Source organism: Trachinotus anak, unplaced genomic scaffold (genome assembly GCF_046630095.1).
Source record: "Trachinotus anak isolate AG129_WGS33_773 ecotype Australia unplaced genomic scaffold, CSIRO_AGI_Tana_v1 ptg000001l, whole genome shotgun sequence".
NCBI lineage: Eukaryota > Metazoa > Chordata > Actinopteri > Carangiformes > Carangidae > Trachinotus > Trachinotus anak.
The window spans coordinates 19,971,712-19,988,705 of record NW_027273852.1 but is presented as its reverse complement, the minus strand read 5'-3'; the positions used below and the strand labels follow the sequence as shown (position 1 = coordinate 19,988,705).

Sequence of the window (16,994 nt, the reverse complement as noted above, 5' to 3'; positions counted from 1 at the left end):
CTTCTGTTAGATAGCAGTTGAAACACTATGAAAACTGAATTGAATTGTATTTTGAAAGGTGCTGCAACAGGCATTCAATCTTTTTACTTAAAAGCCCCAAATTCTCAGTCAGTAGCTGCTGTGCGTCAGCTGATGAAGGACTGGGATCTTTCCTCCAGCAACACAGACTCTGTGGTTCACATCAGCATTTTATGTGTCATTACTTGAACACGCAGCAATTAGTAAATCTGGTCTTCGTTAACGTTTGGCTGACACCGACCCAGGCAGTAGAAGCATCCCCAGCAACACCACATTCATTACTAAAGAAAAGTAACATGGAAGAAATACTTCTTTACATATTACATCACTCACCGGCAGTTGTATTTATTTCTTTTGCACCACTCAAATATATAATAATGTTTTCCTCTTACACTTGAATTTTAAGGCTCTGCAGCGCCACACAGATGTTTTTACACCGACCTCTGCTCAGTTTGAAGCTCAGTGACGTTATGCTAAGATTTAACCGTTGCATCAGTTGTGTAAATGACATTAAATCTAAGGTATAATGACCATTAACCTGTCAGGTATCAGGTCTGGAGACGTGGCAGGAATGTGAAAAGACAAAAATTATTTAAGAAGGGATTTGTCTGTGATTTGTTTGTGCTTCTTCTTGGTCAAAGTTAAGTGGGAGGAGACTGTGCAGCTACACTGAGATGTAACCTACTAACCTGCTAGCCTGGTTGTATTTGAAATAAAGTCTAGTGGATGTTTTCAGTCTCTGACATTTTCATTTCTCAGCACAGACGTAAAAAATAGTTATAAAGTCATAAAGGCAGTTATGAGTAAAGCATAACGTGTGAATCACATTTCGATTTGAGCCCTCCCTGCAGCTGCAGCCACACTGTGAATGTTAGGCACTGAAATCACATATTGGTGATTCATAGCAAACAGTCGAGATGGATCCGCCTCCATGGGAATTTACAGAGCTACCTGAGCAGCACCTGGACACCTGACACTCAGCCCTCAGTCCCTGAGGTAAAACAAACACCGGATGACTCCCCCACTCTCAGCCCATTGAGACTTGACTGAACTTGACCGCTGCAGACAAAGACCTGAGGCTGCTGTGGTGAAGTGCTGCAGGTACACAGCCACACCCTGATCTTGTCCCTTAGCAACCTCGAGAAGTTTCTTTGTCTTTCAGTCTGACTTCATCCGGGTGCACTTTACCCTAAGATTGGCAGCAAAAGTGGAAAGTGTTTGGGTTTCATTTTGTGGGCTTAGCAGCTGTTTTCAGGGCTCTTGGTGAAGTCCAGTGGGCTCATGGCCAGATCTGCCCCATGGGTGGTTCATCAGCATAAAGAGCCCCTGGAAATGACTGTTTCAGCCCCAGGATTTACATCCTTAAAGCTAAACAGTTGACTGTGATTGTTTGAGTTGGATTTAAAAAAAAAAAAAAAAAAAAAAAAAAAAATCACAGCTGCGTTGATGCTGTTGGATGCGTGCTGTGTTGTGAACGGTGTCCAACCAGGGCTGAGAAAATAAATAAAAGAGGCTCCTGAATTCAGCTTTGTGCAGAGGAGGTTTGGAAATCTTCTTTCACTGGATGAGTATTTAATATTGGCAAAGAGAAGACTTATGGATCTCAATCTATAACCAGAACAGAGCTAAAAAGATATTGAATATCGGTCTTCCATTTACTGGCTCACCAGAAACACATCTCCAAATGAACACTAATGTTACTTTGATCCTGCTGGAAGTGTAAATACACAACTTTTTAATCAGTTGATGAAAAAAAAAAATGTCAGTGTTTTCATATTTATATGTATTTTCAGCATGTTGGTCAGAAATCATTGAAGATGCACTTCACTGAAGATTGGTCATTAAAGAGTTCAGGAGTGGCTCTGATTTAAAGGCACATGTAGATGTCAGTATGAGGTTGCAGCAGAGGCGGTGTCCACAGGATTCAGGACCCAGGTTCAGCTGGAGCTAACGTGCGTCTCCTTAGTAATGAGTTTGGCAAAGACATTTTTGGTGAAGTTTCCCGAACCCAGTCAAGACCAGGAGAAAAAACTGCTCCCCCCACACTGTGCTTTTGTTTGCTTCAGGGAAGTAGGCCAAAGTATTACTGGAATGGCACCTTGTTCGTATAACTTGTGCAACACTGCTGCAGAGTATGTGAAAGGTTTTGAAAACTGATAAAGAACAGAGATAATTATCATTTTACATCAGCACTATATGGAGAGATGCAGCACTGACTCAGCAAATGTCAGTGTTTACCAAACAGCTGGTTGCCTCAGTGTTGTGAGATCGGGTGACAGAGGTGATCATTGTGTCTGCAGGTTGTCGACCTCTGATTGTGTTTGTGGGCTTTTGCTTTCTGCTCACAGTCAGTAAGGTCGGTGGATGCTGAGGCGTCCTGTGACTGACGAGAGTCTAGAAGTAAACACTGTTTTCATGGCTGCTAATCACTGTTGTCTGTCGAGCATGAGATGTTATTCAGGTAAAAATGAGGCACGTCAGAGCCGCTGATTCCTGTAATTGCACTGAATCAGATCCTGTGACATGTTCTCTTGTTTTTAGCGAGTTTTGTGTTAGTGCGCTCAGCAGGCTAGTTCTTTTATTCCCCTGTTACTGGCACACACACAAAGACCTAACCACAGAAGAACCTGTTTCTGTGTCTCATGCAAAGCTGATATTAGCTCTCTGTTTATTTCTGATGATGAGCTCTGCTCAGCAGATGAGAGACAGAGCTTGTCCCGGCCTGCACGTTTTAACAGCCCACATTTTTTAGCTGTTTTACCAAGAGACACGCACGCACGCACGCACGCACGCACGCACGCACGCACGCACGCACGCACACACACACACAGGGTGGTAATATTGTTTTCACAGCCCTTTAAAGGAGAGCACATCAGCTAGCTGGGCAGCATTTACAGAACACACTGAAGACCCAGATTGAAGTTTGGGTTCAAGTGTAGCACATGGACCTGGTTTCAAAAGATGTATTAAATAGCGACAGACAACAGTTTGTGTGTGTGGTATTCAGTTTCACTGCAGTACTCTGACAAAACCTTTAACAGCAGCCTATGTAACTGTCAGTTTGCCATTTTAGGAAACAGGCTCATTCGCTGTGTTAGTAAGTTAGACGAGATCCATATCAGCCAGGTCTGTTGGAGTCAGAGTCAGGAGGTGAGGTTAGCTTAGGTTTGCATTAAGACTGGGAGCTGGAGGAAACAGCTAGCCTAGTACAGTCTGTCAATCACATGGTAGCCCCGCCCTAATGCATATCCTGCTTTATGGTCTATTTTCCTCTAAATGGACCATAATCTAATAAATGAACATCATGTTGTGTTGAAGAAGACTTGAAACTAGAGACTGAGACCATAAACTCATCAGGAAAACGTTTACTGAGGTAATAAATCAGTGAGAAGTAGAGACATTTTCACATAGACTTCAATACAATCAGACTTCTTTTTACAACCAGTGGAGTCGCCCCCTGATGGTCATTAGATAGAATGAAGGTTTAAGGTTCTTTAGCATCGGCTTCACTTTTCAGGCCCAGAGTCTACGTCCATTTTTCAATAATCTACTTCATATTCGGTCACATGCAGCAACTTTATTACCCAGTACAAACAGACTTTAAATGGCTCTCTTCAATGTCAGATAATTTAAAGTAAGACTTTTATTTTAAAAGATTTTATTTTGTCTGCAAACTTATATTTTATGTTTTTAACTGAGTCGTGGTTGCAAATTAATCATCATAGTCACCGTGTTGAGCTGTGCCCTCCGCAGTGTGATTGTTTTAACCAGCCCTGGGTCAGTGCATGTGGTGGGGGCCTTGTGTGTGTTTATAGAAACAGCTTTAAATGTCTTCAGGTACTCTGTGAGGGTTTTCCTTCCTTTGAAGTACTTTTAAACTTGGTGCTCCTCACCCAACATTATGTGCTATAATCTATGACCCAAAGCCAAGCTGCAGCTTTTTGGTAGAGTTCCCTGAATTTCTATCCACTCTTGTTTAAAAATCATGACAGAGTTGTTCTCTGTGGTGATTTTAATATACACGTTGACAGCCCCACATATGTTCAGGCCTCTGATCTTTCAATTGTAAACCGTATGCTTGTGGACAAACTCATAACTGTGGTCATACACGGTACCTTGTTTTCATTCATGACGTATAAGTGTCCTCTTTAGAGCTGGTGGATATGACCATATCTGACCATAAATGTATAATTTTTTACTGTGAATCACCCATTAACTCTCATCCAACCCGTTCTTCATGCACTCGCATCTTAAATGAGCAAAGTGCCTCAAAGTTCTGCACAATATTCGACAGTCAAAGCCTACACCTGTCAGACCGTTTCAGCTCCATCTGCTCGTCCTCTCTAAATACTACTGCACCTTTTAAGGATAGGTCCAAGTCGTCAGTGAGAAAGCAGCCCTGGACAAGTGACAACATTCGCACCTGTAAAAGGGAATGCAGGACAGCTGAGCACAGATGGAAAAAATTCTGTTCTCCTAGTCTACTACAATGTTTATTTAGTCAGTTAGAGCCTCAGGAACAACCAGTGCCCCTTATACCGGTGTCCTTCACCCACAAATACATAGCCTGAACCAGTTTTATCCTATTACCTTGTGTGAACTTTTAGATACGGTATCACATATGAGAGTGTCCTCCAGTCCTCTTGACATTTTACCATCCAGGTTTTCACGAAAAGTAATACAACCTTTCAGTCCCATTTCACTCTTTGCTGTTTTAATGGTTGTGTCCCTGATTATTTTAAAACTGCTTGTATGACCCCCGCTGCTAAAAAAACCTGGACTGGGTCGCTCTCTCCCTCAAAACTTCAGACCAATTTCCAAATTACCTTTACATAAAAAACTTTTGACAAAAAGTTTCCAAGCCACTTCTCTCTAAACTGGAAAATAAAAAAAACATCTTTGAAAAGTTTCAGGCTTAAGGAAATATCACAGTACTGAGACTGCCCCGCTCAAAGTTACTAATGACCTGTTAATGGCTGCCGATGTTGGCATGTGCTCAGAATATGTACTCCTGGACCTTGGTGCAGCATTCGACACAGTCAACCACAACATCCTGTTTGATAAACTAAGTAGTGGGTGGGGCATCTGGCACTGTTTTAGAATGGTTTTTAACTAACTTGTCAAATAGAAGGTTCTGTGTCTCTGTGAACAACAATGTCTCGTCCTTTTCTAATGTTAAGTAATGGTGTGCCTCAGGGGTCAGTTTTAGGACCAATTTTATTTTGCCTATACATGCTTCCCATGGGGCACATTATTTAAAGGCATGTTGTTTATTTTCATTTTTATGTTGATGATGCGCAACTGTACCTATCATTTAGATCCACTGACCCTGGTATGTTGAGTTCTCTGAGTGATTGTCTGTGTGATGTCAATATCTGGATGTCAAATAATTTTCTTCAGTTGATCTCAAACAAAACTGAGATACCTGTCATTGGCTCCCATCTTCTGTTAAAACAACTTCTGCCATCTGCTGGTTCCAGTCAAGCAACATTAAGCCTGTAGCCAAGGCAGGCCTGAAGCAGGCCCATGTGGTTCCTCTGGCAGGCCTGGCAAAATTTTAATAATTGATGCAGGTGGTATTGAAATGCTCACTCGGACCCTGATAATTGCTGCTTGCAGCTATATTTATTTTTTTTATGTACAGTCTATGAGTTTACCACAGAAACATCTCGGTTCTCACTTCTCCCACCTGCTCTTATATCCTGCAGAGTGCTGCTGACTTCTGCATCCTGAATGAGCAGCATGTTGTTGCTGCCTATAAATCTGACAGTGCTATCTGGATTTTAAAGGCCTTCTTCAATTTCACATGACATAACTCAGGTCCTGGTAATCCACTGGCTATATCTGGCTTTAATGTTAATACGCATCTTGAAACGCAATTAATCTCAAGAACTATTCATGACATTTACCACCACTCCCCCTCCATCGAGTTTGCTCATTATTCTTCCTGAGTCGCGAAGCTTCTTGAGCTGAGTTTGTAGAGACAAACAGACGAACCTCTGTGTGTTTTGTCTGTCTTATCAGAACAGCATGTGTTCTCACCTTTAGCCCTGAAGGAGGATCAGTAACCATGCTTCATGAATGACAGAAAATCTCAGTCTTTAAACCTTGTCCTCTGGTGAACCCCTCTCCCCCTCCTCCTCCTCCTCCTCCTCCTGCTGAAGTTAACTTTTGTTCTGTCTGCGAGTTTTCTGTGGAAACAAAACTTTTTTTTGCCCGGTCAGCGTTTTGCGCGCTCGCTGACTCCCCTTGTTTACAGAAGCTGAAACATTTGGTTACTTAGAGAGTTTCACTGCTGCTTGTTTCTACGGATCCTCTTACAGTCATGAAAGCATCACTTCTGTTTCCATCGCTGTTTTGACAGTTTTTTTTTTTTGTCTTGAGCTTTGCTGATGTGTATTTGAAGGGTTCGGGAGAATTGCCCACAAAAGAGCAGGAGTCTCTCCAGCAGCCCCACCCCCCTGAAGCCCCGCATTATGACCTTGGACTGAGCAGCTACTGGTTGAATTTTCTTTGTGCGTTTTTCACTCAGACACAAAATGAGAAGTAAACTCCCAGGCCAGTCTGAGCCTGTGACCAAACAGTAATCTCATCCCACAGGCTACTGTGTAATTAAGTTGAGTGGTTTTTAGTGATATTGTTCAGCTGTCAGAGCTTTCATTTAAAGTTGTACGATCATATGCTGCGTTTCTTCCCAGAGTCGGGGAGGGGCTGCCTGCTGCCACAGATTTCTCTTGTCTAAGTTAATGCGCAGAGCACTCTGTCATTGGACTTCTTGAATTTAGTCGTACAAAAGAAAAGACACCACATATACTATATGTGGTAGTGTTAACTGACTTGCTGGAATGATCAAGTTTTATCGTATAGTTCGACACTGAAGTGCTTCTTAAACAGTAAATAGTGGAGGTTGTTTTTCTGTCTCAGAGACAGGCAGTAGGGTTTCAGCTTCTCTGTCCATCCCATTAACATGAAGGCGATATCTCAGTAACACGTTGAGAGAACTTCTTCAAATTTGGCACAAACATTCACTTGTACTCAAGGATGAACTGATTACATTTTGGTGGTCAAAGGTCAAAGTTCAAGATCACGGTGACCTCACAAGACGCAGTTTTAGCCTCTTGAATGTGATATCTCAATACTACCTTGAGGGAAATTCATCACATCTGGCACAGACATTCACTTGGACTCAAAGATGAACTGATTAGAATTTGGTGGTCAAAGGTCAAAAGTCAAGGTCACTGTAACCTCACAAAACACGTTTTTGGCCATAACTCACAAATTCATACAATTTGACAAAATTTAACTCAAATGTCTATAAGGCTAAAAATGAAGTGATGTCAGTTTAAAAGTATAAAAGTCAGCTTCACTGTGACATCATAATGTTCTGCAAAAACAATTCTGGCTGTTATTCAGTTATTCACGACAGGAGCTTGGATGAACTGACATCTGCCAACAAAAACTGTTTTTTTGGACATGCAGTGTGTTCTCAGTGCCAACTACACATGCTGTAGACTCACATCTGAGTGCCACACACAGTTCTCTCTCTGGAATTGCCCAGAGTAAGCAGCACTAGTCTGATGTGGGGAGGCAACGATTTATTGGAGTTCTCCCCCAACAACACTGATTTTGATGCATTACTATTTTTTGTAGGTCAAAAAACTAACGAAAAAACTTGCACTCATGACCTTAGATGACAAAAATGTCAGCTTCAAAAACTGCAATAAAAATTTGATGTATTAATATTATTTTCCACTGTCATTTAATTAATTTTTTTAAATTCAGCATCAATACTACCAATAACTACCAAATATTCAGTCATTTTTAGGATTTTAACCCTTTAAATGTCAGTTTGTTTACACAGTTGTTTCTTATTAAAAAAAACAAAAAAATAATTATTTTCCATATAGTAACTGTCAAATGGACTGTTTTTTTTTTTTTTTTTGATTATCACAGTCTAGGATATGTCAATGATTGCCAACAAACATTAATTTTGATACATTATAATTTTTTATCCTTACAGTTCAGAGTGTAATTATTTTGTGTACACAGTGTATTATAGACATATTACAGGAGCTGAGGTTGAAATTCCAAAATACCCCAAAAAATGCACACCCTCAGAAAAATTTATGTCATTTGCATTAACACAATCAAAATCAGTCAAAAAATCTACATGAAAAGGACGAAGATGTCTCTGATGTACAAGAGTTAACACACTTTATAGATTCATAGCTTCAGGCTGTTATTTTCCAGAGGAACAGAGGAAGTTGTAGTTTCGGTGTAATATATACCGTCATGCATATTTTTGCAGCAACATTATATTGAAAATTATATACAGGTATGCTGATTATGTTTATCAGGATTTTTCACGGGAGATGTAGCCTGTGTTCCTTTACCATCCTCTCTAGGTACAGACTAGTCACCTCTTTACTTGATTTTTTCCACAAATGTACAAATTCCTCATATGATGCAGGCAAACCAGCATGGACCACAAATATTTCAGATATTCAGAGAAGCTTTTCATCAGGCTCAGCTGAGAACAGGAAACACTTTGGACTGCAACTGGAGATGCAGGAGGTTAGAGGCCATGTTTTCTTTTCATACACACACAAACGCACCACAGCCTCTGGGACATAGACAGCTCTGTGACCGCCACTGCAGGAAGTGGAGGAGTGGGAGCAAGTCCCGCAGCAAGCTACCACATCACATCAGACACTGCATTCTTAATGAGGGTTACTGAGTTCAGTGTGACGGCCTCTGCAGCTTCGTCAAAGATGATTCCTCCAGACCAGATAAAGACATATGCTTCTCAGTCTGTTTCAAATCTAAATACTTCAGATGCATGGTCTGGTGTTAAATGTCGTCACCATTTTCATTTTTCTAAGCTTCTGTCACAGTTAGGTCTGTTGAAATTTTGCCTGTAGCTCTAAAATTGTAGGATTTAAAGGTCCCATATTGTATAAAGGTAGATGTCCATGTGTTTTTGATTATAAAGCAGGTCTAGGTTCTATATTAATACTGTGAAAGTGTCAAAGCCTCAGTCCACAGAGAAATGCACACAGCCTGTATCCAGAAACTGAACCTTAAAACCAGCCGTCAGGACTTCTGGAACTTTGTGATGTCACAACAGCTCTTATTTTTTTGGGGGGGGGGGGCTTTTCATGCCTTTATTATAGCTTAGTGGAGACTGACAGGAAAGGGGGTAGAGAGAGGGGAAAGACATGCAGGAAAGAGTCGGACCGGTCGGGAGTCGAACCGGTGACTGCCTGCTAAGAGCGTCTTGCGCTCAACATGGTACGTGCCCTAACCACTCGACTACCGGACTGCCCCAATCTGCTGACTCAGAGTCTCTCTTCTGCTTGGTTCACTGACCTGTTGTTACTAGAGCTCCAGAGAGAAGCCTGAGAGAGGAGATGTAAAACTACACTGATTCTTAAAAACTCAAATATATCTTCTTATGGATATCAACACGTCAGATAAAATACTGGAAAAGTGTAAAATATGGGACCTTTAATCTTTCCTCATACCACGGTGAAAACTGAGAGTAGAATATTTCCAGCTCACAACGCTGCTCTGAAACAACCGAAACCAGGTTTGTAGACATCTGACAGCTACACATCTGCATCCATGATGATGTGTGAAATTCTTCTTTGTTCACTCTATCACTGCAGACAGGAAATATTTGCTTATGCACAAGATCTGTTGCTTCCAGATGTCAGAGATAATTTGCTCTGTGAACATTGTGTTTATTTAGAGTGCTCCTGTTTGCTCGAGCTCCACATTTCCATGATATGGTGCAACAAACATTCTTCTAAAAATAACCCAACAGCTCATTTCCTCTTCGTATAATCTGCACATATTTACTTAACCCTGTTTGAACGTGATGTTGAAAACCAGTGTGTCTCCAAGCAGAAAATATGGGAATGCATTTACAGGCTTTTAGTTTATTTAGTGTGGCATTGGTTTAATGTGAAATTTATACTTGATCCTATAATTATATCTCTAAAGGCAGCTGGTCTGACAGAACGGACAGGCTGTAATTCAGCTTACATTATGTTTTCAGCAGGCTGATGCTTCTGTAGTCAGGGTTGACCACTACAAGATGTAACTTATCAGTGTTTGAGTCTTACACTGTTTTATTTCTAAGAATATTCCCTATGAGATTTACTGGTATTAAACTGGTGTGATCTAACGTGCAGATGATGGGGTTTATTTATTGTTCTCATCTCATGCTTATGTTAAACCACTTTGATCTGAAGATGATCCTGAAGATCATCAGCTAATGGAGTTTGCCCCGTCTTCCTGGAGAGTCAGATGTTCCAGTTTCCTTTTCCTTTGTCGACTTGTTGAGTTTCAAAGTTCACCTCTGACCTTGGAAAGAGCAGTTGACAAACAGTCTCTCATCACAGTTCATTTTAGCTGTTCTGGAGCTTTCAGTCACATCAATGAAATTGTAAAGAAGGTAAAGAAAGAATACTTGATAATATATGATTGTAAAATTAAGGAACAGGCATTACCATGTGAACAGACAGTGAATATGGCAGAACAACATCATACCACTGAGACATAAAGCATTATTCCTTCCCTGTGGATGGTCCTTTCGTACCGTTTTGCCTCAACTTGGCTGCTTGTCCAGGCTGACAGAGCGTCTGCACAAACGTCATGGAAAAGCTCCGAGCTAAAGAGGAAGGTCACAGCTCCGAAGGATCTGAACACATTCCATATCTCCTCCTCTGCCACAGCTGTGTTTATCATGAGCAGTGTTTAATCTCACTGTTTTGCAGTGAGTCAAAATGGCCTGACAGCACGGCCAAAAGAAATGCAACAACTCAGCAGCTCAAAAACAAAGAGGAACGGTGGGCTAAAGAGCCTGTGCACTTGCTCCACACATCTGTTTTAAAGCATGCCGATGGTTATCGGATGTGGGACCGTGAAGTGTTGAGTGCTGGTATTCTCTTCTGTCAGGAGGCCAGTTCATCTCCAGAGTGGTGTGGTGAGCCAAAAGTCTCTCCGTGTCCAGATAAAGAGGCAGCACCTGACCATGATTTCACAAGGTGGAGACAAGTCTAACTCATGGTGTGATAAAACCTAATCTAGCACACTTGAGCTACTTTAGTTAGTTTAACATTGTTGGGATCTCTTATTTAGGGCATTAGACCGGTAGAAAGTGATTGTTCCTGCAGGTAAGAGGATGCTAAGCTTGTGGGTGCTAATGCATAAAATGTTCTGACTCAAACGGGAGACAACTAGTTCATCTACAAGATTCAGATGAGATATCTGTCAGAGTCCTGCTGTCAAATTAACCTGTGATGCCTTAAACATGAATTTATAGATTTTTGGACATTCGGAGGAAGAACAACAAGCTGTAAACACAATGACATTATCATCACAATGGTGATGTCTGTTTACACAGCCAGCAGACATGGACCTGCATTACAATAATAATGTAAGGCAAATGTAAGTCAATCATTTGATCCATTGTTAGCATCAGAGTGTCGATTATAGCAGCTTTAAATAAGAGTAAAGTAATAATAGTTCCTTTAAATAAGGTAATAGGGGGGTGCCTCAGTGGCTCACCTGGTAGAGCGCATACCATTAAGGCAGCAGCCCTGGGTTCGAGTCCGACCCGCGGCCCTTTGCTGCATGTCATCCTCTCTCTCCCTGACTTTCCTGTCACTCTCTCACTGACCTATCCAATAAAGGCATTAAAAGGCCAAAAAATAACTTAAAAAATAAAATAAAATAAAATAAAAAATAGAGACCCCAGTGTGCCGGTTCAGAAACTGATGAATGATGTGTTTACCATGGAGAGCAGTGAGAGTGAACCAAAACTCAAAGATGCTAAAGTGCTCCACAGAGCTGAGTGGAGCTGCAGAATCAGGTGGTAACTCTCCCAAACTAAAGGGCTGTGAGAAAGTACACACTGAGTATTGTGTATAATCTCTGTCTGACAAACATGATAAAGTGTAGATGGCAGAGCTGTAGCAGTTCGTCAGGACCCGTCAAACAATAAGCAGCTGCACTTGCACTTCTTTTATCCTCCCCAAAATCTGCCTGAATGCAGCGGTGCTGTCATTTAAGGACACATTCCCAGGGTTGGTGCAGTGACTCAGCCACATGCCACTCGTCAAGGCAGTCTCCACTGACCGAGGATTGGGAGGAATGCTCTAGACTCTTGACCACAAAAAAAAAAAAAAAAAAGATTAATTAGGTCGGTGTCATTTTTTCCACATCAAAAATGCACAGTTATGCAACATGTACTAAATAATAAATAATAAGAAGTGAGAAGTGTTTATACAAAAATAGAAAGAATTCACCACATGTCTGTTTGTCCAGACACTGTGTTGCACAACCCTGGTGATTAGACAGAACATTTCCTGTTCACTTAGAGAAGTCTCTGTGACCTCTTTCAGGATCTGGATCTAATCATAGGCCCTGTTTTGCTTCCTCACTGCATCTGAGGTTGAGTGGCAGCATAATCTTATTGTTCTTATCCCCAACTGCCATGAGTGTATGTTGGACTCAAGGAGCAGCCACTCCTAGACGGACAGCAGTGATTTCACTTGTTAGTGACCCAATTTCTCCTCGGTCTTCACTCATGATTCTGTCTTCACTGTGTTTCCATTTGAGCTGCTTAAAAAGGCAAATGTAATGGCAGCAAGCAGAAAAAGAACTGTTTCATGCAAGTGTTTATTCCAACAGGTGTGATACACACAACAAAACAAGGCTTTTTAAAAATGTATTTCCCCCTGACAGTGACGACCGGTGTCTGAAACAAAAGACTGACTCATCTGAAGTCAAAGTCTACTGAATAGTCAGTTCTGCCACATGCACAGGATCATAATGCTGTTTCTCTCAGACCCTGGTGTAGATGTGTACAAGTACAAAACAAAACAACAAAGGTTTTTAAAAATACTAGCATAACAGTATTTTAAAGATAGTAAGAATCCAAATACTTGAAATTTAAACTTTAAACAAGGCAAAGGACAAAACTGTAATGATGATGAGTCCACCAGTCCTTCAACCCTCTGATATGACTCATACAGGTGTCTCCTGAAATAGCGTCCCTACAGCGGCAGGCGTAAAGGGCCTTGGTTGTCGTGGTTACAATTAAAAGCATGCAGACGGTACTAAGAGCGGCATACCTATCTTCATCACCATGGTTACTATGATAATGGTCATGGTTTGGTTAGGTTTACGAAATGATTTGAGTGATTTGGGTTAAGATAAGTACTTCCACAAAATTAGAACAGTCAATAGAAACAACATAAACTGCTACTTTCACATGGGAATCAAACACCGCTCTCCAACCTCCTCCTGACGTGGACCTTGTTGCTCTATAAGCTACGTCACCGCACTTTTCCTTTTGCTCTTGTCAACATTACTACGACCACTAGATGTCGCCTAGCAACAAAACCTAACTATGGCTCATAATAACCTGCTGCACCTATGGGCTAGATATCTGTTCTACACTCAGATTACTCAAAGAGCATCAGCAAATCCTCACAGGATCAGGGAGTGTCTAGCATTTTCATTCACAAACGACCTAAAGGGTGAATTGATTATCAGTGTAGGTTCTGTGCATCAATAGAATTGATTCACTGACTAATTGTTGATGTTCAGTAAGTAGGTATATGTTGTTGAACGTTCCTCCAGCACTGTGTGGGGGTTCCAGGCGCCGTAATGAAAACGCATGCTTTTTACAGCAGCTCAGATCCAGTTGGGAGTTCTGTTAGAACAGTTTGCAGCTTCGGGATCATCACCACTCGTCTTCAGGAGGGTCTCAGGCTTCACAGCTGCCCTTCTCTGTCTGTCACGTTACAGTGCTGATGCTTTCTTCCTGCTATTATTCTGCACATTTCCTCTGAAACAAACCAAGAATCCTTGGATTTGACCCACTTGAGTCTTCCTTGATAAAGTGCACCCATCTCCTTTCTGTCCACTCCTTATGCATCCATGATAGCAGCTTAATGAATGTGGTCTTTGTGGGGGGTCTTGGAACAGCTAGTGTGAAACAAGCTTCCCTGATTACAGCTGCTGTCCTCTCCCCATCAGGGGCTCCTCTTGTGTTGGAGTGGCCTGCGGTGGGAGGAGAGTGGCAACACGACCGAGACAAATCAGAGTTTCAACAATGTCCAGTGGGACACAGCTGACTCCCTGAAGGCTTGCATCCTGTTGGATTTATTCCAGTGCAGATAACAAGTTAATGAGTGTGGTGCAGAGGGGGCAGTTAGTGCAGGGCTGCCAGTCCATGTGGATCAGGTCACTGCTGTAAAACTCCAGCTGCTCCAGTTTTTCACGGTTGCAGCAGAAGGTCAAACTGTTCTCTCAGGAAGAGGAAGCTGTGAGCTTGACTCTGTGTGTGTCTGTGTGTTTGTCTCTTCTTTTTTTTTTTTCAAAACCAAAGACATGATTATTGATTTCAGTTGATAAAACACACACACACACTAACACTGAAGAGACCTACATTGATTATAAATATCTGGACACTGGCAGCCCTTAGTCATGGCTCTTTGTAGAATTGTATTATTCTCTGCAAAAATATATGGACAAATGTGTTCAAATACTTTTTTGTACGTGTTGTCTGGAGTTTGTTGTTGTAGTTGTTGCACAAGAAATTGTATTGCTGCAATATTTTAGAGAATAGTGTGATTTGAAGCTGCACAGAGCCAGGTCCATAAAGACATGTTTTATTCAGTTTGGTGTGGAGGAACTTGTTTGGCCTGCACAGAGTCCTGACCTCAGCTTCATGTTTCACTGATGCTCCTGTGACTGAATGTTATCAAATCACTGCAGCCAGGTTCAGAAATCTGGTTGAACTGAGGAAATGGAGGCTATTGTAGCAGAAATAGTAAAAGCCATAGTTTCAGTAGTTGCATATCAGTGCAATGTTTTGGTGTCCACATACTTTTGGTCATGTAGTGTATTCTTTTGCACAATGCATCTGTCAGTGTTGAGCCAAGTTTGTGGTTTTGAATTTTGTTCTGATTTGAGTCGTCAGAGCAGAGTTTGTGTTCAGCAGTTTTAGCTTTGTCCTTCTTCAGTGTAAAATAAACACATTCACACAGTCGTCACTCATGCTAACAGCAGGCTGCTGCTCTCAACCATAGACTGTAAATAAAGATGGACGTAGCCTCCGTGACATCACCCACAGGTTTCTGAGGAACGGTTTTGAAGCTCAGAGTGGGCTGCTCCTCTGTTGTCATCTTGGCAGTGCCTGACTCCACCCAGACTTCAGTGAATGCTGGTTTGTGGCAGGCGTACGCTCACCCACCTGTCACTTAAAGCAGCACACCCTCAATTACACATAACTTCAAGCCTTAATGAAATTTATGGGTGAGTTAAATAAAAAATCACCCCCTGCACAGTTATCATGAAATTAGCTATAAAGACCAAAACTGTTTTTTGTACCAGGCTGTAAACATGTTTATCTCTGTGGTAAAGTTGGACATTTTAACACGAGAGTCTGTGGGGGCTGACTCACTGTTAGAGCCTCAAGTGGCCGTTAGAGGAACTGCAGTTTTTAGCACAAGTGTTGGTTGGCGCCTGCTCTCAGCTCATACATGTACTGGTTACTGTTGTTATCACACAATGTCTTATTGAGCTGCACCGATAAGTCAGTCTGGACAAAATGAGTCTTTAGTCATTTAGTCTTTATTTTGTTAAAATGTCAAACATTTGTTGTGTCTTTCTTCTCAAATGTAATTATTTGATGCTTTATCTTGTCAAACATGTCAGTAAACAGAATATAGATTTCGATTCTGGACTGTTGATCAGACAAAACAAGACATCTGAAGATGTCACCTTGGTCTGTGGGAAGTTATAAAGGAAATTTTTTACCATTTTCTGTCATTTTATAAAAATCTTTGGCAGATAATAATTGTCAGCTGTACTGTGTTGAGTTCCTACTTAGGTTAATGGCCGCTAACCGTGTGGTTATACAAATAAATACAAATAAAATTTACAGGTGCTTTTTCCAGTATCCACTCCAATATTTTTAATGGTATAACACAATAAAACAGTGCTGAAGATCAGAGTCTTATAACTGTTCACAGTGTGACCTGTGCTGACTTCCCCTCTACTCTTGTCTCATCCAGGTCACGGAGAGTGTCACTGTGGGGAGTGTAAGTGCCACGCCGGTTACATCGGTGACAACTGTAACTGCTCCACAGAGACGTCGTCATGCATTTCAGATGACGGGCAGATGTGCAGCGGGCGAGGCAGCTGTGTGTGCGGCCGCTGTCAGTGCACTGAGCCGGGGGCCTTCGGAGACACCTGTGAAAAATGCCCCACCTGCCCTGATGCCTGTGGCACTAAACGGTAAACACACCACACTGTGATCAGCACTTCACAGCAGCGATGGACAAACTGCTGCATGAGAACATGCAGCAGTTTGACCTCAGTGATCTGCTTCAGTGATGAGACGCAGTCCGACAGGCAACCAGGGAGAAGGTCAGATCATCAAACACGAGTCCAAACCAAAGTCAAAACCCTCTCATAACTCACTCACCTCTGGACTTATCTGAGCTTTGATGACACAGCCATAAGAGAGTTGTTCAGATAACTCTCATGCCATTTGTGACCCTAAGAAGTGAAGCCGTTGCCCCGCCGTTAGAACTGTTATCCCTCAGTGCAGCAGCTCGGGCTCTTTGAGGTTGAGGGTTAAACGCCTATCAAACGTCTAGTAGAGAGAATGGTCTTCTGTGAGGGCAGAATCACTGCTGTGTCCTCAACAGGCCTCCTTACATACACATGGCTCCTGTTTTCCAAGGCAGAGGCCGTCTTAATGGAACGACCTTTGACCCTTGACCAGACTTGAGTGTAGAGTAAGGTCATCATCGCTCTGTCAGCTGTGTGTTGCTCAAATGTGCGTCCAGTTTGATGGTATTTGACAGATGAAATGAAGCTGAGAAGAGAGGGGCTGGCAGGGCTTTGCATTTGAGGTCTTTGAGGTGGAACAAGTTTGCAGTTTTTTCTGA

General features: G+C 41.9%; 1 protein-coding gene across 2 annotated transcripts in view; it reads left to right on the top strand.

Moving 5' to 3' along the window:
* The window catches only part of itgb5 (integrin, beta 5), a 50,777-nt gene that overhangs the window by 25,727 nt on the left and 8,056 nt on the right, over positions 1–16,994 (top strand). For both annotated transcript variants that reach the window (XM_071483252.1, XM_071483243.1), the window contains one exon: positions 16,113–16,335. In XM_071483252.1, coding sequence (XP_071339353.1) covers positions 16,113–16,335 — 223 coding nt within the window. The remainder of the gene's footprint in view (positions 1–16,112; positions 16,336–16,994) is intronic.